The sequence below is a fragment of the Sus scrofa genome, chromosome 15 (genome assembly GCF_054392235.1).
Source record: "Sus scrofa isolate SSC_HxYL_T2T_F1_AM1 chromosome 15, Sscrofa_HxYL_maternal_Yorkshire_Landrace_v2.0, whole genome shotgun sequence".
NCBI classification, from domain to species: Eukaryota; Metazoa; Chordata; class Mammalia; order Artiodactyla; family Suidae; genus Sus; species Sus scrofa.
The window spans coordinates 97,847,150-97,868,824 of record NC_139397.1 but is presented as its reverse complement, the minus strand read 5'-3'; the positions used below and the strand labels follow the sequence as shown (position 1 = coordinate 97,868,824).

The window sequence follows — 21,675 nt, the reverse complement described above, 5'->3', positions numbered from 1 at the left end:
TCTGGTCAGGTCGGGTCCATTCCAGTCCAGTTGGGGCTGGTCGGGGCCAGTCGTGTCTGGTCAGGTCTGGTCGGGGCAGATTGGGCCCGGTTGGGGCTGGTCCGATCTGGTCGGGGCTGGTTGGGGCCAGTCTTATCCGGTCAGGGCCGGTCATGGCTGGTAGGGGCTGGTCTGATCCAGTTGGGGCCAGTCAGATCCGGTTGGGGCCGGTCTGATCCGGTCTTGGCTGGTCCAATCCAGTTGGAACTGCTCGGGGCCGGTCTCATCCAGTCGGGACGTTTTGATCTGGGCCAGTCCGGTTGGATCCAGTCAGGGCTGGTCCGGTCTGGTCGGGGCCAGTCCAGTCCGGTCGGGTCGGGTCTGGTCTGTTCTGGTCTGGTCGTGTTTGGTCAGGTCTGGTCTGGTCAGGTCTGTTCTGGTCCTATCTGGTCATGTCTGGTCCTGTCTGGTCGTGTCCAGTCTGGTCTGGTCGTGTCTGGTCAGGTCTGGTAAGGTCTGACCTGGTCGGGTCTGGTCAGGTCTGGTCTGGTCTGGTCTGGTTGGGTCTGGTCTAGTCCAGTCTGGTCTGGTCGTGTCTAGTCGGGTCTGGTCGTGTCTGGTCTGATAAACAGCTTAAGAGGCATGTGGGGACTTCTGAAGTATAACAAGATAGATGAAACATTATCTAACTTAGGCACTGGAATTCTATGGAAAGATCCTTGACAAGCCCTCTTGGGGTAGTAAAGATATGAGAGAATAGATTTTTGCCTGCCTCCAGCAACTAGAGGATGTGGAAAACCATTCTGAATGAGAAAAGGACAGGATTTTGTTATTTTACATTTGAAATGGAGGAAGAGGGAAGAAAAGATAAAAAGGAAGGGTATATTGGAGAGAGAGAGAGGCTAGATGTATGATGTTAATGGTCAATGAAATGACACCTTGATGGAAGGACCAAGAGACATTTTGAGAATGGTGAGGCTGACATTTATTTGAAATGATGAAATGTCACCATTTGTTTTTCAGAAAGAAAAGAAAAAAAAGGAAGTAAAGAAAGAGAGAGATAGGAGAGGAGGGAGAGAGGGAAGGAAGGGAGGAGAGAATGAAAGGAAGGAGGGAGGAAAAGAAAGAGGGAAGGAGGAAGGAAGCGAGGGAGGGAAGAACCAAAAAAGAAAACCTTCTTCAAGATCTGCTGAACTCATGAATACTTGATGTGTGTGGTGGACCTTTTTGTGGAAATGGAAGAGGAAGTTGAATTTCTCATTTTTCTATGATGATTACATAGAAGATTCAGTACAAGAATACATAAGATCTTAAAGGCCAAAGTAAGAATATAAATCTACCAAGAATTTGTAGATATTTTGAAAAAGGCTTTGAATTTCCATAGCCTTTTTTTAAAAATGATTTTCCCCATTATAGTTGCTTTACAGTGTTCTGTCAATTTATACTGTACAGGAAAGTGACCCAGTCACACATACACATATATACATTCTTTTTTCTCACATTATCCTCCATCATGTTCCATCATAAGTGACTAGATACAATTCATAGCCTTTCATAGTTTCAGAGGACCAAACCAATTTACCTAGATTTTGAAAGACAAGCTTCAGTTGACACCCGAATTACAGACATCTGTGGATGCTTTAGGGTGGGCTCGCCTCTTTGAAGGTTGATACTGTTTTGTTTGTTTATTGCTTCTTAACCAACTATCCTGAAATTTGATATCTGAAGATGCACAACACCTTTGCTCATGATCGCATGGATAAGGAATTTCAAAAGGGCTAGTTTAGATGGTTCATCTCTGATCTACATGGGTCAATGGGGTCGTTGAGGCTGGAGGATGCATTTCGAGATGGCTTCTTCACTCACTCACTTGTGTGGCTTTTTTTTTCCCTCCTGTTTGGCCGCCCCGCAGCATATGGAGTTCCAGGCCAGGGATCAGATCCAAGCTATAGTTGCAACCTAAGCTGCAGTTGCAGCAAAGCCAGATCATCAATCCACTCTGCCAGGCCAGGGGTCGAACATACGTTCCAGTGCACCCAAGATGACGCCGATCCCATTGCACCACAGAGGAAACGCCTCACATGTGTGGCTTTTTGTTTGCTCCTTGGCCTCTCTTTCCTTGTGTTTAGTGTTTCATTCTTCAGGCTTCTCCATGTGGCTGGAGCTTCTCAGGGGGTAAATAGACCTTATATACAGTGGCTCAATGCTACAAGAGAGAATGTTTCAAGGGCCAAGAAATAGAAGCCTCTAGTCTCTTAAGGTCTTGGCCCAGTGCAGCTGGCACATCACTGTTACATATTATGTTACTAGGGAAACAGTCACAAACCCCACCTCGAGTCAAGGAGAAAGGACATAGACTCCACCTCTCCTGGGAAGATGTCAAAGAATGTGTGGCCATTTTAATCTGCCACAGGTAATAATTTAGATGTAGTTTCAGAGTACCTGTTAAATTTCAGGATTTATATAATACAAGATACATTATTCTCTGGAAAGTGCACAGGTACCAATAGTTAACAACAAAGGCACGAAGAGTGAAAGGTAGTTTGAGTAGCTGCTAAATGAATGTCAGCATTGTCATTACATTCTACCTAAATATTTATAATTATGAAAGTATTTTAAGGGCTTTCTTTTCAAAATTAAGTTGAAATTTGGAGTGTGATTACCAAGATTAACATTTTAATCTGATAGTGACATAGAATGATTAAGATAAATCTTCACTTTGGGTGAAAAAGTGGTCATTGTATTTGGAGAAGTTGACTCCATACCTTTGAATGAAACATATGTAAAAATGCCCTGTCTATTCTGTTAAGAAGATTAATTAAAAGAGAATTCAGGCGAGATGGGAAGGTCTCATATTGCCCCAGAAGTATAAGCTTTTTATTTTTATTTATATTTCTTATTTATTTATTTTTATGACACCAGTGGCATACAGAAGTTCCCGGGCCAAGGATGGAATCCCAGCTACAGCTGCAACCTACACCACAGCTGTGGCAATGCTGGATCCTTAAGCCACTGTACCACGGCAGGAACTCCTAAGCTTTTTATATGGGGACATTATTGTCAAGGTAGATTTCAATACAGGGAGCGCTTTGGAAAACTCCTTTTACTCACATCCCTTGAACACAATTTTATAGAGCCTTTTTATTTTCTTACAATTTCTATATAACAGGAAGCCTGGTTTTGGTTTCTTTGGTTTTTTTTGTTTGTTTGTTTGTTTTTTTTCCAAAACCAAGACAATTCTTTAAAGTGCCTAAGAAGATGGACCCAGTACGAACTTGTTACTTGCTTGGAATTGCACTTTCTTATACCCTCTACTAATTTGTCCTACTAGCCAAATGGAGAACTTTTACCTTCTTACCTGAGAAAGTCACTCTTTCTTTTATCACAGAGGGCCAGTGTCTGGGTACAGAACTAGTAGGTTTATGACCAGTTTTACCTAATACAAAATAAAAATTGAAAATCAAAACTACATTTATGTTTTAGGTATATTCCTAATCATTTAAATTAGACATCTATGATTTTCTAAAAATATATTTTGCATCACTTTTCATCAATAGCGTTCTGAATGAGTTTGATCCAGAGAGTCATTTCTTATAATGTTTTCAGTGGTTGCAAGTACATAGCACACATGCCACCACTCTTTGCCCTCATGCCTGTGGAAGACATCGCTAATCAGTCACAGCATATCTTCCTACTGAGCCCTTCCTTAAGCCTCAGCAATCATTTTCAGCACAGTGCTTCATTCAGCTACCACCTATTCAATAAAGCTGAGGCCTTCAATAAAATTTATTTGCCAGGATGGGAAAAAGACCAAAAATACCTATCACAATGGTTTACACATAGTAGGTACACCACAAATATATGTTGACATGAACTACAAGTATGGCTCTTCCTTCCTGCTTATAGTAGTTAAAAGGTAGCTAACCTTAAAGTCATCCTGACAATGGACTATTTTATTACCCTAGATTCTGCAGGTGTCTTTTATTCTACTTTAAATTCAAATAGTTTTCATCTTTTTAAGGATTCTAAAAATATTTTTTATGATATAGCCCAAAGGCCATGATAACAGATCACACAGCAGACAGAGTTATTTGAAGTTACCTTTTTAAACATTTCATTCCATTAAACAACAGGCAGGAGTTCCCGTCATGGCACATCGGAAACTAATCCGACTAGTATCCATGAGGATGCGGATTCAATCCCTGGCCTTGCTCAGTGTGTTAAGCATCTGGAATTGCCATAAGCCATGGTGTAAGTCACAGACATGGCTTGGATCCCATGTAGCTGTGGCTGTGGCTGTGACTTTGGCTCCGATTCAACCCCTAGCCTGGGAACTTCCATATGCCGTGGGCTTGGCACTAAAAAGAAAAAAAAAAAAAAGACAAAAAAAAAAAAAAACCCCAGGCAGTTACTTAAGTATTTTACAGTAGAACCTGATGATGATTTCTCACATTTCTATGCATTCATTCAGTTACAGTGTCTTTGAAGCCTACCATCCTTTTTTTTTTTTTTTTTTTTTTTTTGAGAAATCTTGGAGTACAGCTTTTCACTCAGACAGCACTTTTGTCAAATCAACCCAAGTAAAAATTGGCTTTTCATTCCTTGTGGTTCATCACCATCCTTGGCTAGAGACCTGCTGCTGATAGCAAAGTTTCTTTACTTCTTTGGAGCCCAGCAACGTAAATTATTTGGGATTTTGTTTCAGATCACCCTAACTTAATTCTGATGCATCAGTTTATTTTCCAAATGTCACCAAGTGCCACTTTGCTACCTGAGCCGTAAACATATCAGTAAATATTCATGCAGACTGAGACAGCCAGTCTGGGTCCTCAGCAAGGTCTGTTAAATGGTGTTTTATGTTTGTGCTCTTGGCAGCCAGCATCTGTAACGGTTCATTTCTCATTCCAGGAGCAAATGGCTGCCCAGATCCACAATAAATTAATATTCAAAACTACTGATGTGAGAAATTTGCCCTCAACTATTCAGGGGCAGTTCCTGGGATTGCAAGGCAAGCATTTGGTTCAGGTCTTGAACCACATGTGGCAGAGGGCAAGGCTTGCTACAGCAGTCCTATTTCATAGTTCTGCTCATTGTTTTGTTTTGTTTTGCAACATAGTTTGTCTTTTCCTGCTGTGGAAACTTGACATAAAAACATGACTTCTTTACACTGTCCACGGGTCTGATAATTGCTTTATTTTGTATTTTCTAGCCTTTGTTTGCTTGTTTGGCTAGGAGCAAGTTCAATCCAAAAGATAACTGAGGTTGGTAGGGTTTTGCAAATAGTGATTTATTTGGAGGACTCTAAACAGTTCTGAAGTCAGAGCCCACCAATGAAAGTGAGTCACTAGATCTTAAAAATATTTTCTAAATTAATACAGATACAAAAGATAAATCTATCTGGGATAGAAATTTTCTTGTGAAAGTTTAATGTCTGTTAAGGGTTCTTTGGGTCAACTGTTTATCTTTGTGTGTAAACTTTATACAAATTTTATTTAGCTGTCAAAAAAATTTGTGGGTGTGTGTGTTATGGCTAAACTCTTATAACCCTAACAATGTTCCTCATAGAGAAAGTATTTATACAATTAAAATTTGTAAGTGCCTCTTTCTTCAAAACCATCACAGTGCATTCAAGTAAAGCTTTTTTACTCTATCAAAGATATTATAACTCAAAAATGCATAATATCCCTAGATTCCTAATATGAAATATATATACAGTTTAGGGAATTCTTATAAAATTAATTAGTTTGGAATCGTGGAAGAATTTTTAACTTTCCAAGAAGGTTTAACAACAATAGCAGTTGAAAAATTAAGTTCTTTAATTTGTTGTTTCATCCTCAACCATAGAAATTTGCCTGATTTTTAGTCATTAGCTGTGCCGTATGACCACACACACACATACACACACACGATTCTCTTTGAAGAACTGGAATATTCTCTTTGAAATATTGGTTATGCTATAAGTAATCAGGAATTACATTTATTTCCTTCAATGGCCTCTGTAGATTTGTCACAGATCTTAGATTAATGAGTTTATTTGGTATTTCTGAAAATATTCTAGACTTGAGATATTTGGTAGGTTTGCCTGATTAAACACTGTGAAGAGGAGTTCCCATAGTGGCACAGCAGAAACGGAATCGGACTAGGAACCATGAGGTTGCGGGTTTGATCCCTGGCCTCAGTCAGTGGGTTAAGGACCTGGCGTTGCCCTGAGCTGTGGTGTAGCTTGCAGATGAGGCTCAGATCCTGTGTTGCTGTGGCTATGAAGTAGGCTAGCAGCTGTAGCTCTAATTTGACCCCCAGCCTGGGAACCGCCATGTGCCATGGGTGCGGCCCTAAAAAGCTAAATAAATAAATAAATAAATAAATAAATATTTAAAAATCATTGCAATTCTCACATCAAATTAAAAAAGGGGAAACATATAGTTATTGAACCCCTCCCCGCCATAAAAAAATACTGTGAGGAAAGTCACTGGGAGTTGTTGTAGGGTTGGGGTTGGGTGAGAAACATGAACATTTTGGAATTTGGCTTAGAGTTTACCATATTTATTTCCAGCCTTCTTAATTTGGACAGAGTAGACTTGCCAGGTAAAAACACAAGACCCCCAGTTTTGAATTTCAGATTAACAACAAATAATATTTTTAGTGTAAGTATATCCCAAATAGTGCAAATATTAATGGTTTATCTGAAATTCAAATTTAACTGGGTGTCCTGTATTTTTATTTGCTGAATCTGGCAACCGTACCTACACTGTTCATTTTATGCTCTAAGATACGTTACCATTTCATTGAGGAAAAGGTATAAATGAAGGCCACTAACACTACAAGCAGAGAAGCACACAAGAAATGGAAAGATTCCTTTAAGATTATTTTATTTTCTATTGCGTGATTCATCAAATATTTACTGAGTGCCAGCTAAGTATCAAGCTTTCTCTTAGGGATAGAATACCTACCCACTGGTGACCAAAAAACAGATCTGATCCTTGCCTTCATGGTGCTTACAGTCTAGTAGGTGATGAACAAGCTAACAAATAACTCCAACTATGAGAGAAACAACCTGTTAACACTGATAATAATGGAGAGTGAAGTGGTTTCTTAAGGTGCTAGGGGAAGACCACACTGGAGTGGCAATATTTACCTAAAATCAGAAGGATGAAAATACCAACCAGGAGGTGAGGGCAGGGAAGGCTCTAAGGTGGAAAAGAGTGTGGTGTACAGAAAACCCCAAAGGAGGTGAGTAGGGCTGGAGAATGTAGAAGAAAGTGCATACAGTGTGATTTGAGAAGGTACCAAGGGCCAGACCACACTAGACCTGTCTGGTCATTATTTGGGATTTGAATGTTATTCTAAGTGTAATGGGAAGCACTCGAGAGTTCTCAGCTGGAAGATGGCAAGATATGATTTATATTTTTAAATACCACTCTGGCTGATGCATACCAAAGAGATCAGAAAAGGCCAGGGTAGAAATGGAGAGATGATTGGCAGAGCCCAGTTTGGGAGGAGATGGTGGACCAGACCTGGATAGCAGTAATAGAACCAGAAAGAGTCAGAATATAGGAGTGGAAATGACATATTGTTCTACTGGATTCAATGTGAGGGAAAGAGGGAGGGGAAAATGAAGGATAACCTTTAGGTTTTTCGGATTTACACAGCTGACTGGATAGAGTTTCATTTGTGGAGCTGGAAAGACTGGGAGAAAAACAGGTTGGTGGCACTTGTTTCCTATGGTTTCTGTTGCAAATTACCACAAACTCTGTCCATTAAAATAAAAGACAGTTATCATCTTAAAGTTCTGGAGGTCAGATGTCTGAAATGGTTCTCCTTGAGCTAAAATCAAGGTGTGAGTAGGATGCATTTCTTCTAGGGGAGGCCCTGGGACACAATCCATTCCTCCTGGCCTTTCCTAGCTTCTAGAGCCTACCTGCACCGGTGGGCCTGTGGCCCTCTTCCATCTTTAGAATTAGCAATGGAGGTCCATATTACTCACATCCCATCACTATGGTTCTGACTCTCCTGCTTTCCTCTTTTACTTATAAGGACCCCTGTAACCACATTATGTTCACCTAGATAATCTAAGATTGCCTCTCTATCTAAGGGTTAGCTGATTAGCAACCTTAATTCCATTGGCAATCCCAATTCCCCCTTGCCATGTGACATAAACATATGTACCCAATCCAGGGATTGGGACGTAGTCTAGCAACTACAGATGTGAAAATCAACCTGCATGTTTAGACATATTAAATTTGAGATGCCAGTGAGTCAACCAAGTAGAAAGTTAGTGATGTAAGTAGTAGGGTATGTGAGTTGGAAGCTCAAGGAGAGATTAGAGGTAAATTTGGAAGTTGTCAACCAAGAGATAATGTGTAAAGCCATGAGCGTGTGTGACATCACTGAAGGCGAGACCAAGCCCAGCAAACTTCTACATTTAGGTTTAAAGTAGAGGAGGTGGGCCAAACAAAGAACACAGAGAAAAGTAGGATGAAAACCAAAATAGTGTGGTTTCAAGAAGGCAGAGAGGAGATTCTTCAGAAAAAAGGCAAGATTGATCACCTGCATTCAATATTGCTACCAAAGACATCTGCAGATTTGTCCAGCAAGATTTGGATTTGGCAACAAGGAACTGAAAACCTTGACACAAGCAGTTTCAGTGGTGTTACGGGGACACCATCAAAACTGATGTCCTTTGAGGAGTGACTGGGACCTGATCACTGACCACAGGTGATGAGGAAAAAAGTCTTGTGTGTCCTCACAGGCTTTGTAGATGCTGGTTAAAAATAGTAAGGTGATCACATGGGATCAGAGGCTTTATTACAATAAGAAGTTAGGAGCTAAGCAAGATCACTTCTGTGTTTTCTATCTGGTCAGAACTGCATGATAGCAACATTGATGGGATACATGAAAGGGGTATAGATATTGCTGCATTTCCATTGCTGTGCTCTGTGTGTAAAGCAAGTCCCAAGGGTAACTGGAGCAATGAAACATCACCACCTTCTTGATGCATCCCAGGAAACCCTTTAGGACCAAACAGCAGAAACTTCCTTGGAAGAACAAAATCACAGTATTCTGTAACAGGATTCAAGGACCCCCTTGTCTTGAGGAATCTGCTCTTCTGGCTTGTTGCCCTTCTAGGGATTCTTAGAGAGGACAATGCTATGTCCTCCCAGACTGCCGTTTACCATAGGATCTGCTCTTGCAGGAACAAGGTACTCTTATTAGCTGATAATTCCTCCCTGCTCATCCACAAGGGACTATACTCTTTCAGGAGAAGACTATTGTGAGATTCTTGTGTGAGGGCATTCTTCTGCTCCTTTTACTGGTTCTCAGAGTCTTACAAAAGGAAACAAGAACTCACACCACAAAAAGACTCGAAAGGTAAAATCAAAAGCTTCCTTATTTTTAACTTGGTCAAATTATACAGAAGCTATAAATCCCTATGAACTTGTTAACCAAAATTTCAGGAATGGAGACCTGATCTAAATAAAGAGGCATTTATTGAGGGTTTGTTAGGATGGCAGCCCCAAAATCACAGATTCAAGAAGCACTTGAATTGTGCTCCACTGACTACCAAATGGACAAAGCTTATAAAGTCAAGAACCTCGATGCCACAGTTAGTTACATGAGTTGTTTATCAAGATTTATAATTAGAGCTGGCAAAAAGTAAGGGTGTTTGTTAAGCAAGGATTGGTTGAGGTCCAAAATGGTTGCATAGTTACAACGGGAAGCAACCTGAGACCACAAGGTTTGCAGCTAGCAGATGTTGTTTTTAAAACAGCAGATGTCCTTAGGTTAGGTTTAGTTCATAGAAAGTTTGGTTTAGTTCACACAAAGTCTTGTGTGCCCTCACAGTTCTCTTGTTGGTGCAGGGAAGTATCTGAGACCAGATCCTCAGTGGCTTCCCAACTCTACTTTGTATGTCTGAACTATGATTACTCCTTTATGATTTCAGACTTAATAGATTAGCAAGTAAAGAGTCTTAAAATCTCAAGAATGAACTCCAGAACAATGTTGACTCCAAGTTATTACTCCAAGGAAAATTTAAGGATCATGACAAAGTAACATTTATTTCATTAAAGTCTTAATCTCATGCCATACACAAATTTCAGATGTATCATAGACCTAAACATAAAAGATAAAGTATAAAAATTTTAGAATGTAGCACAAGATATGGATTCACAACTTTAGGATAGGCAAAATTTCTTAGAAAGGACACATGGGTCATATGCTTTAAATACTAAACGCTTGGCCGCACACACCTGGTGGCAGAAATTTTGAGTTTCAGCTTGAGTTTTTGTGGACTTTTTCTTTAAAATAAATAAAGATAAATTGTGAAGATTGAATCTACAAAAAGAGACTATGAATAGTAAGAATCTTAATAAGCTGACAACCAAAATAAAATTTACCTTAGTAAAACTGAGCCAAAAGAACAAAATCTATTGTTATCTTTGCACTAAAAACACCCTTATAATAATTATAAGATGATGAGATAATGCTCTGCCAAATATTTACATGGAAGAATTGTAACTGAATATTAATACAATAAATATAAGTTAATTATTTGTGGCCAGGTATTTGACATGGATTATCACATTTAATCTTCTTAAGAACCGGGTGAAGTGCAAGACTACACCACAGAATTTTCCCAGTAAGAAAATACCTTGCTATTTTCCCCTCCATTTTTTCAATTGAAGTATAGTTAATTTACATTGTGTTAGGGAAGCAGGGATATTGCCTGCAGCATGTGGAAGTTCATAGGCCAGGGATCGAACCTATGCCAGGGCAGTAAGCAGAGCCACAGCAGTGACAATGCCAGATCCTTAACCCACTGAGCCACCAGGGCATTCCCATATTCTTTTCCATTATAGGTTATTGCAAGATGTTGAGTATAATTCCCTGTGCTATCAGTAGATCCTTGGTGTTTACCTATTTTTTATATAGTAATGTATATATGTTAATTGTAAACTCCTAATTTATCCACCACCTCCAATATCCCCTTTGGTAACTCTACATTTGTTTTTCTCTGTCTTTGAGTAGACCATTTTGTAAATAAGTTCGCTTGTATCATTTTTTAGAATCCACATATAAGCAATATCATATGATATTTGTCTATTACTTCATTCAGTATAATAATCTCTAGGTCCATCTATGTTGCTGCAAATGGCATTATTTCATTGTGTTTTATAGTTAAATAATATCCCACTATACACACACACACACACACACACACACACACACACACCCTATCTTCTTAATCTGTTCATCTGTCAATGGACATTTAGATTGTTTCCATGTCTTGGCTATTATAAATAATGCTGCAATGAACATTGGGGTGCATGTATCTTTTTGAATTAGAGTTTTCTCCAGATATATGCCCAGGAGTAGGATCACTGGATTATATGGTAACTCTATTTTTAGTTTTTTAAGGAACCTCTATACTGTTCACCACAGTGGTTGTACCAGCTTACATTCCCACCAATAGTACAGGAAGGTTCCCTTTTCTCCACACCCTCTCCTATATTTATTGCTTATAGATTTTTTGATGATGGCCATTCTGCCTGGTGTGAGGTTATACCTCACTGTAGTTTTGATTTTAATTTCTCTAATAATTAGCAATACTGAACATCTTTTTGTGTGCCTATTGGCCATTTGTATGTCTTCTTTGGAAAAATGTCTATTTAGGTCTTCTGCCCATTTTTTGATTGTATTGTTTGAAGTTCATGTATATATAAATCTCCATGAGCTGTTTATATATTTTGGAAATTAATCCCTTGTTAGTGCATTGTTTACAAATATTTTCTCCAAGTCTTTTAGTTTTGTTTATGGTTCCCTTTGCTGTGCAAAAGCTTTTAGATTTAATTAGGTTCCATTTATTTATTTTTGTTTTTATTTCCATTTTTGTAAGATATGGAGCCAAAAAAATATTGCTGTGATTTATGTCAAAAAGTGTTCTGTTTTTTCCTCTAGGCATTTTACAGTATCCAGTCTTACATTTTGGTCTGAAAATATCTTGGTTTTAATAACCAAACCTCCTAGAACATATTTATCTCTCATTATATTTTTGTACCCTTGTTTGTATTAGGAAAAGTTATATTTATGTTCTCCAAACTCTGTGTAATTGTTTAAAAAAAAAGGAACTGTGGCCAAAGTTTTGATTTGCCTTCCAGGTAGAATTTGTCTGAATAACCTCCAAATCATTTTTGAGAACAGCATAGAACTGAACAACAAGGGGTTCATCTTAGTTATTGCCGGTGCTGAGAAAGGCAGCTTGTCCTGAATGTGTGACCACAGCACCTCTAATATTTAGCTCTTGTTTTTCTTAGTACTTGACAGTGAGTCTACTCTCAAAGATGAAAAGGTGTTGAGAAAACTATGAGAAAAGAAATGAGTGATTAAAATGTTTACAATGGAAGAGAAGATACTACTAAATATAAAGCAACATTTTGTGAAAAATCACACTGGTTATGATCATAAAGCAAATGCTTAAAACAATTTATAACCTAACATCATTTTTTGTTTCATACCTACAAGTGAATTTTACTGCATTTTCATTAAGTTTTAGGAAGTGGTTGCAGATGTTATAATGCAATGTAATATGCCCAAGTTTAAAATGATGGAGGAGTTTCCATTGTGGCTCAGTGGTAACAAACCCAGGTAGCATCCACGATGATGCAGGTTTAATCCCTGGCCTCTCACGGTGGGTTAAGGATCCAGTGTTACCGCGAGCTGTGATGTAGGCCACAGACACGGCTTGGATCCTGTGTTGCTATGGCTATGGCATAGGCCAGCAGCTGCAGCTCTGATTTGACTCCTAGCCTGGGAACTTCCATATGCCCCAGATGTGGCCCTAAAAAAAAAAAAAAAAAAAAAAAAAAAAAAAAGGAAAATAGGCTCCTTATTGATGTTTTCATAAGGTGGAACCTCTGACTTTCTAAAGTATACCACTGATGTTAAGCAAGAGATACCTATATGGTTTAGTAGTAGACCATTTTCAAATGAGGCCCAAAGAGATGAAGATGCTGGCCTAAACTCCCATGACTGGGAAGCAATGGAGCCTGGGCAGTCTGCCTCTAGAAGCTGTACTCCAGTCACCATAAGACACTGCCTCCATAGTGGCCCTGCTTCTATCACACCGATGCATACCTTGGGTCAGTGTTTCTCAAAGTCCTTGGTCCATAGGTTATTGGGCTGGAATGTTTCTAGATTAATGTACCACCTAAAAGGCAGTTCTGCATTTGGGAAACACTGAGTTTAACCAAATAAAATGTGTTACTTTACTTTTCAGATATAAATAGCACTGAGATTCTCTAAAGCTGGTAGTTGAAGAGGGATTTAGCCTTTCTCAGATTTATTTATTTGAGATTTGTATAGATTAAGGATGGGACTGGTAGTATGTATGTAATATATACATTATGTTTGTGTGTGTATAAGTAGGTACATATGCCTTATAATATCCAATACTGACTTAAGCAAATGCGAGTTTATTTGTTCCACAAAAAACAAAGTCTGAAGCAGGGAAGTCCAGGGCTAGCCTCATTTCTCTTTTCCTTTCTGCCCTACAATCCATAACAAGCTGTCATTCATACCTATGTCCATCACTTCATAGATACCAGAATTTGCTACACCGGTAGACCTCATAGCTCTTTTCCAGTAAATACAAGGAAAAGATGGAGGCAGCCCCAACACTCCTACATAGATGTCATTGATCAGAGGAGTGTTACCTAGTTGCATGGTGCCTGCAAATAGGGTTTTTGAGTTTTAAGCCTTTGTATCAATAGGTTATTATTTGATGATAAAACACAGAGATTGATTTCTTGCTCATGTGACACATCATCAGAAGTATGATGGTGTGGCTCTGCTCAAACCTTCTTCTTCATTTGGGGACCAGGCTAAGAGAGCAGCTCTCCCAGAGCCATCCACTTCCTATGAGGGAGAGAAAGCAGAACTACATGAAGTCTCTTAGAGACTGTTCAAAAGTGGCATCATCCTCCCAGACTTCAGACTGCACTACAAAGCTACAGTAATCAAAACAGTATGTGGGACCCCTGGTGGCCCAGCAGATTAAGGATCTGGCATTGTCAATGCTGTGGCTTGGGTTGCTACTGCGGTACAGGTTCAATCCCTGGCCCAGGAGCTTTTGCATTCTGCAGGTACAGCCAAGAAGAGAAAAAAGAAAGAAAGAAAGAAAACAATATGGTATTAGTACAGAAAATAAGTATATATTAGTGGAACAGGATAGAAAGCCCAGAGATAAACCTACACAACTATTGTCAACTAATCGATGACAAAGGAGGCAAGAATATACAATGGAGAAAAGATAGTCTTTTCAGTAAGTGGTGTTTGGAGAACTGGTCAGCTGCATTTAAAAGAATGACATTAGAACACTCTCTAACACAGTACACAAAAATAAACTCAAAATGGATTAAAGACCTAAGCATAAGGCCAAGTACTATAAAATTCCTGGTGTAAAACATAGGCAAAACACTCTCTGACGTAAATTGTAGGAATATCTTTTTTGGATCCACCTCCTAGAGTAATGGAAATAAAAACAAAAATAAACGAATGGGAGCTAATTAAACTTAAAAGCTTCTGTACAGCAAAGGAAACTATTAAAAAAAAAATCACTGCCCGTAGAATGGGAGAAAATCTTTGCAAACAAAGCAACCAACAAGGGATTAATCTCTAAAATACCCAGACATCACATGCAACTCTATAACACAACAACAAACAGCGCAATCAAAAAATGATCAGAAGATCTAAATAGACATTTCTCCAAAGACAGACAGATAGACTTTTCATTGTATGAAAAGATGCTCAACATCACTAATTATTAGCAAAATGCAAATCAAAACTACTACAGTGAAGTATCGCCTCACACCAGTCAGAATGGCCATAATCAGAAAGTCTACAACAATAAATGCTGGAGAAAGTTTGGAGAGAAGGAAACCCTCCTATACTGTTGGTGAGAATGAACATTGGACAACCACTAAGGAGAACAGTATGGAGTTTCCTTAAAAACCTCCATTAAATATAAAACTACCATGTGGCCTAGCAATCCCACTCCTTGGCATTATTTTTGGAGAAAACCATAATTCAAAAGATACATGCAGGAATTCCCACTGGTGCTCAGTGGTAATGAACCCAGCTAGATCCATGAAGACACAGCTTCGATCTATGACCCCCACTCAGTGGGTTAAGGATCCGGCGGTGCCATGATCTATGGTATAGGTTCCAGACATGGCTTGGATCTGGCATTGCTGTGGCTGTGGTGTAGGCCAGCAGCTGCAGTTCCAATTCGACCCCTAGCCTGAGAACCATATACTGCAGGCATGGCCCTAAGAAGCAAAACAAAACAAAGCAAAAGATACATGTACCCCAGTGTTCATTGCAGCACTATTTGCAGTAGCCAAGACATGGAAGCAACCTAAATGTCCATCCACAAATGAAGGGATAAAGAGGAAGTGGTACATATATACAATGGAATGTTACTCAGCCATTAAAAAGAATGAAATAATGCCATTTACAGCAACATGGATGGATTTAGAGATTATCTTAAGTTAAATAAGATCGACAAAGACATATCATATGGTATCACTAATGTGGAATCTAATAAAAATGATACAAAAGAACTTGTTTATAAAACAGAAACAAACTCACAGATTTCAAAATCAAACAGGGTTATTAAAGGGGAAACCATGGGGAGAAGGCATAAACTGGGAGGATGGGATTGGCACATGAGCACGACTATATATAGAATAGATGACTAACAGGATCCTACTGTAGAGCACAGGGAGGTCTACTCAATGTTCTATAGTAACCTCTGTGGAAAAAATATTGGGTTTGTGTGTAACTGATTCACTTTGCTGTAAACCTGAAGCTAATACAACATTATAAATCAACCATACCCCAATAAAAATATTTTAAGATGTTTGAGAAAACCAAAAAAAAGAAAAAGTGCCATTATCACTTCCCTTCATATTCCATTGTCCAAAACAAGTCATATACTAAGGCTGATGTCAATAGAACAGGGAAATATAATCCTTTTACCAAAAGCATTGCAGGTGGTTGGGCATAACAATATGATCTTTCCCGTATAATAAAAGAAGGCAAGTGGGAATAGACCAGACGTGGAAGTAAGTCAGCAATCTTCAGTGTCTGCCACAGTGCGCGCATGCGCACACACACACACACACACACACACACACACGCACATTTCACCTTTTAATTTCTCTATGTTTCCAGGGAACTATATATTTAATCACTTGTGATGGAACATAATGGAGGATAATGTAAGAAAAAGAATGTATATATGTATGTGTGACTGGGTCACTTTGCTGTACAGCAGAAATTGACAGAATGCTGTAAATCAAACATAATAAAAAAATTTTTAAGGAGGGGGAATGCAAAAAGATAAAACACCACGTACAAAAGGGAAATTTTAAATAATTGTGTTTATAAATTATAGCTAATAAATAAACATGAAAACTTTTTTTAAAAGTATGTGTTCCAAAGCATTTCACAGGACAGATAGTCACATCTTTGGGAACTGTAGACTTGAGCCACATCATGTTCCTTTGATAAAATAACTGCTTATAAGAACATCCTAATATAAAATACTAAGCCTTTAACATGGGCTGTAGTTCCACTCCTCATTATAATAGATTCTACCATAGTTGCACAGATGGCAGTTTGTGTTACAGACCGTTACTGGAAACACCTCGATGTACACTGGCATCTACTATTATGTCAAGGTGATATGCATGAGCAAAGTCTATTTTTAAGCCAAGAGAACACCAGAAAATTGAGGCATGTCTAGTTGATAAAATTTTTTTCCTTTTTTTCTGAACCAGGTGCTGTCTTATCATGCAACATGTTCAAAAGCTGAAGTTGACAAGTTTAAGGTAAGGAAGCAAATAGTGCCCTAATAGTACATAAAGTTAAACTTCCCAGGCTTTCAAACTCTTTGTGAGTTGCCTCTAGAATTAGTCCTGCCCACTGGGTGTTGAGCGATTACAACTGGGGAAAGAAGGCATGTTTGCATATTTCAGTTTTAGAGGGACTTTTATGTAGCTGAGTAGCCCCATCATTATCATTTAAATGATTCAGTATTTCTTTTTTTCCATTTGTTAAGGGAGCAGGATATCAGAAATCAACTTGTGTAATATGGTCAGAATCAGAATGCCTGCTTTTGGCTTTGATCTTATCTCTAACTTTCTGTTGCCTTAAAATCTTAGGGCCTGCATCTTCATCTGTAAAAATAAGTGAGGCGTTTAGGATAATAGTAGTTACCATTTACCAAATGCTCACTATAGTCCAGGTACAATCAAAGCATTTTATCGTATTCATTCATTTGTGTCTCATACTCCTGTAAAGTACATACTGTTTTACAGATGAGTAGACTGAGGCAAAAAGATGTTGAATAGACAGGCCAAGGTCAAACGATTGTAAGGGGTATAGCCAGGCAGTCTGGACCCAGAAGTGGAGTTCTCAAGCACCACGCTTCACTGCCACCTAGCCTGACCCCCCTTCTATCTCTGACATTCTTTTTGCCCTTAGTTACCACCCTTCCCTTCAATGCAGCTCAGAATTCTTGCTCCCTTCCTTGCAATTCTGAGTGGCCATAGTCAAAACCAGGAAGTGTGAGAAACCTGATTTTCCTTCCTCTTGAAAGTTTTGTTGTCTAAGTATTTGTAGAGGTTCAGAGAATTATAAGGCAAGTTACACAGTCATAAGAAAAATAATGTTTTGTATTGTCATATTTGTATGTAATAACACTTGATGATGGCTCCTCTCTGAGAGTTTGCATGTATATGCATTTCATCTTCACAAGAAAAATGGCCCAGAGAGATGATGGAATCAGATCATTAGAGGTGGGTCAACCTACTTAAAAAAAAAGATGCAGAGGAAAAGCCCAAACTCAGAGTATGGATGAGAAAACTGCTAGAAAGGGCTGGGAGCAGCACATCTTCAGCAGGCATGGGATGAGCTGCTTGGGCTCCATCCAGGGAAATGGTTTCTTATTCGCTTGGAGAGATGTTTAGGAAAAAACCTGCCCAATGACCCAGATCAGAATGAGAGCTACAGTGCCAGCTGGAGGTGACAGCTGACAACAGAGGAAGGATATAGTACAATCCAAACCACAGCAGTCAGGGCCCATTTGTTGTAGAGAAACATTCTACGTATCAGCTAGAATTTGAGCCCCATAATGGCGGCACTTTTTGTTCACTGCTCTAACTCTACTGCCTTTCAACGTTCATAGAACATAGTAGCACTCAATATGTACTTGTTGAAGGTATGGATGATTGAATGAATGACTAAATGAAAACAAAAAGCATTAGTTTTCTATAACTCAAAACAATTATTCACTAAGAAAGTGTTAGGAGTTCCCTCATGGCTTAGTGGTTTAAGGATCCAGCATTGTCACTGCTGTGGCTCAGATCACTGCTGTGGCTCAGGTTCCATCCCTGGCCCAGAAACTTTTGCATGCTGCAAGCACAGGGAAAAAAAAAAAAAAGTTTAAAATATGATTATAATTTTTTTCTTTTTTTACGTAGTGACTTTTATTTTTTTCCATTATAGCTGGTTTACAGTGTTCTGTCAATTTTCTACTGTACAGCATGGTGACCCAATTACACATACATGTATACATTCTTTTTTCTCACATTATCAGGCTCTATCATAAGTGACTAGATATAGTTCCCAGTGGTACATAGCAGGACCTTATTGCTAATCCATTCCAAAGGCAATAGTCTGCATCTATTAACGCCAAGCTCCCAATCCATCCCACTCCCTCCCCCTCCCCCTTGACAACCACATATCTGTTCTCCAAGTCCATGATTTTCTTTTCTGTGGAAAGGTTCATTTGTGCCATATATTATATCAGATATAAGTGATATCATTTGGTATTTGTCTTTCTCTTTCTGACTTACTTCACTCAGGATGAGTCTCTAGTTCCATCCATGTTGCTACAAATGGCATTCTTTTGTTCTTTTTTATGGCTGAGTAGTATTCCATTGTGTATTTATACCACATCTTCCTAATCCAATCATCTGTCAATGGACATTTAGGTTGTTTCCATGTCTTGGCTATTGTGACTAGTGCTTCAATGAACATGGGAGTGCATGTCCGGCTATATGCCCAAGACTGGGATTGCTGGGTCATATGGTAATTTTATGTATAGTTTTCTAAGGTACATCCATAGTGGTTGTACCAGCTTACATTGCCACCAATAGTGCAGGAGGGTTCCCTTTTCTCCACACCCCCTCCAGCATTTGTTCTTTGTGGACTTATTAATGATGGCCATTCTGACTGGTGTGAGGTGGTATCTCGTGGTAGTTTTGATTTGCATTTCTCTAATAATCAGGGATTTGAGCATTTTTTCATGTGCTTGTTGGCCATCGGTATATCTTCTTTGGAGAAATGTCTATTCAGGTCTTTTGCCCATTTTTCAATTGGGTTGGGGTTTTTTTTGCTGTTGAGTTATATAAATTGTTTGTTTATTTTAGAGATTAAGCCGTTGTCGGTTGCATCATTTGAAACTATTTTCTCCCATTCTGTAAGTTGTCTTTTTCTTTTTGGTTTCCTTTGTTGTGCAAAAGTTTACCAGTTTGATTAGGTCCCATTGGTTTATTTTTATTTTTATTTCTGTTGCTTTGGGAGACTGACCTGAAAAAACATTTGTAAGGTTGATGTCAGGGAATGTTTTGCCTATGTTCTCTTCCAGGAGTTTGATGGTGTCTTGTCTTATATTTAAGTCTTTCAGCCATTTTGAATTTATTTTTGTGCATGGTGTGAGGGTGTGTTCCAGTTTCACTGATTTGCATGCAGCTGTCCAGGTTTCCCAGCAATACTTGCTGAAAAGACTGTCTTTCCCATTCTGTGTTCTTGCCTCCTTTGTCAAAGATTAATTGACCATAGGTGTCTGGTTTTATTTCTGTGTTCTCTATTCTGTTCCATTGGTCTGTATGTCTCTTTTGGTACCAATACCACACTGTCTTGATGACTGTGGCTTTGTAATATTGCTTGAGGTCGGGGAGAGTTATGCCTCCTGCTTGGTTTTTGTTCCTTGGAATTGCTTTGGCAATTCTGGGTCTTTCGTGGTTCCATATAAATTTTTGGATTGTTTGTTCTAGTTCTGTGAAAAATGTCATAATTATAATTATTTTTATACTTTATGTATATTTTATAAATATTTCCCTCAAAAATATTTTAAACTTTAAAATTTTTATCCAATTTAGTTACTAGAAATTCTGTTTATGGAAATAATTTTCCATACTATTTTACTGTTTCATATTTTATATTTTTACTGTTTTATAATTGTTTTAATTGCTAAAAGAGGGAAGGGCAGGCAGGAAGAAAGGCAGCAAAGCTCTTAATAGACCATATATGATTGTAAGAACATGATGGGGTATGTCCAGTGCTATAGCAGCCAAAATCAATAGCTATCTACTCTCTAAAAGATGCCCTATGTTCAGGCTTAATTCTTTGCTTAGAGTAAGGAAAACGCCATTGTCTTGGAATTTGCTATGCTTTTCTATTTTAAGCTCACAAACATACTAAAAATATGAAGTATTTAAATTTGAGAACAAAGGGTTATTTCATCTTAAAATTACCAAGATTATTAACTAAACTGATTTATTCCAGATTTTATCCTGTAAGATATTAGTGAATATCTTATTACAATGTAATTGAGATATAGTAGATAATTTTAACCTAATGGCTTTTTTTCTTGATATATAAAGTAAATAAAACATTATCATAATTGGTAGCTGATGTCTTATAATTGCAGCAATAACATTAAAAAATAGTGGGCTTAAAATAATCCTGCACATAGAAAAAAGTATTTACTGAAATTTCACACTAGAGAAGTGCAGTGACAGTCTCCTAACACTGTAGCTAATACATATTTAGAAAGAGTGGGAGGGAGAGAAAAAAGAGATTTGAAATGTGCAATCAGAGTTATCCATGAGTTAAAGAATGGCTGAGTCTCAGTGTGTTGGATTATACCCAGCTGGGATCAAGCTAGTGATCAGTGATTCTGAGTCTAAGCCAGAATTTGGGGGAGAGGGTGGGGAATGAATTCATCATCTAGTGTGGAAAGAATCTGGAGGTCAAATAAATATATACAGGTCAGATTCCACTTGCAGCCTCAGCTGTACCACACCTGGGATTCAGCCATGCCTAGAAGACCAGTAAGAGACTAAGAGGCCTTCTGAGTCAAGAATTCTTCTTGCGAGTTGAGGCCATGGCCCTCAGTGACTCAGTGATTCCAAGTTCAGCATGGAGTTTGTCTCTTGGATTTGTTTCTTACACCAGCCTCCCCTGGATTTGTATTCTTAGCAAAAGAAAAAAAAAAAAAGTGAACACAAAAGGCCTGGACTTAGTATGGTTTCAGTGCATTAAGTGCCCCCAACAAGAGCACAGGGCTTCCAGAGTGTCCATAGCACACAACAGGAAGCAGCAGCCCAATGGAGGAAGCATTAATATGGACCAAAGGCAAGGTACCGTCCTACCAATATGACCAGTAGAGGCTGAAGGACTCACTGCAGGCTAAGTGATCACATTTTAAGAACAAAAGCTTTGAGTACTGCCAGAAATAAGTAGGAGAGATGGAGACTCCAAATACTGGAGAGTATGATATGTCATTGATCACGTTCAGTTCACTACTCTTTGTACTCCTAGGTGGTATGGCCTAAAGGAACACAG

General features: G+C 38.7%; 1 protein-coding gene across 7 annotated transcripts in view; it reads left to right on the top strand.

The window, feature by feature from the left end:
* The window catches only part of PDE11A (phosphodiesterase 11A), a 427,800-nt gene that overhangs the window by 268,480 nt on the left and 137,645 nt on the right, over positions 1-21,675 (top strand). For all 7 annotated transcript variants that reach the window (XR_014829804.1, XM_084999950.1, XM_084999948.1 and 4 more), the window contains one exon: positions 16,821-16,871. Coding sequence is in view for 6 of the 7 variants with exons in the window: in XM_084999950.1 (XP_084856076.1) it covers positions 16,821-16,871 (51 nt within the window). In the remaining variant the exon portion in view is untranslated. The remainder of the gene's footprint in view (positions 1-16,820; positions 16,872-21,675) is intronic.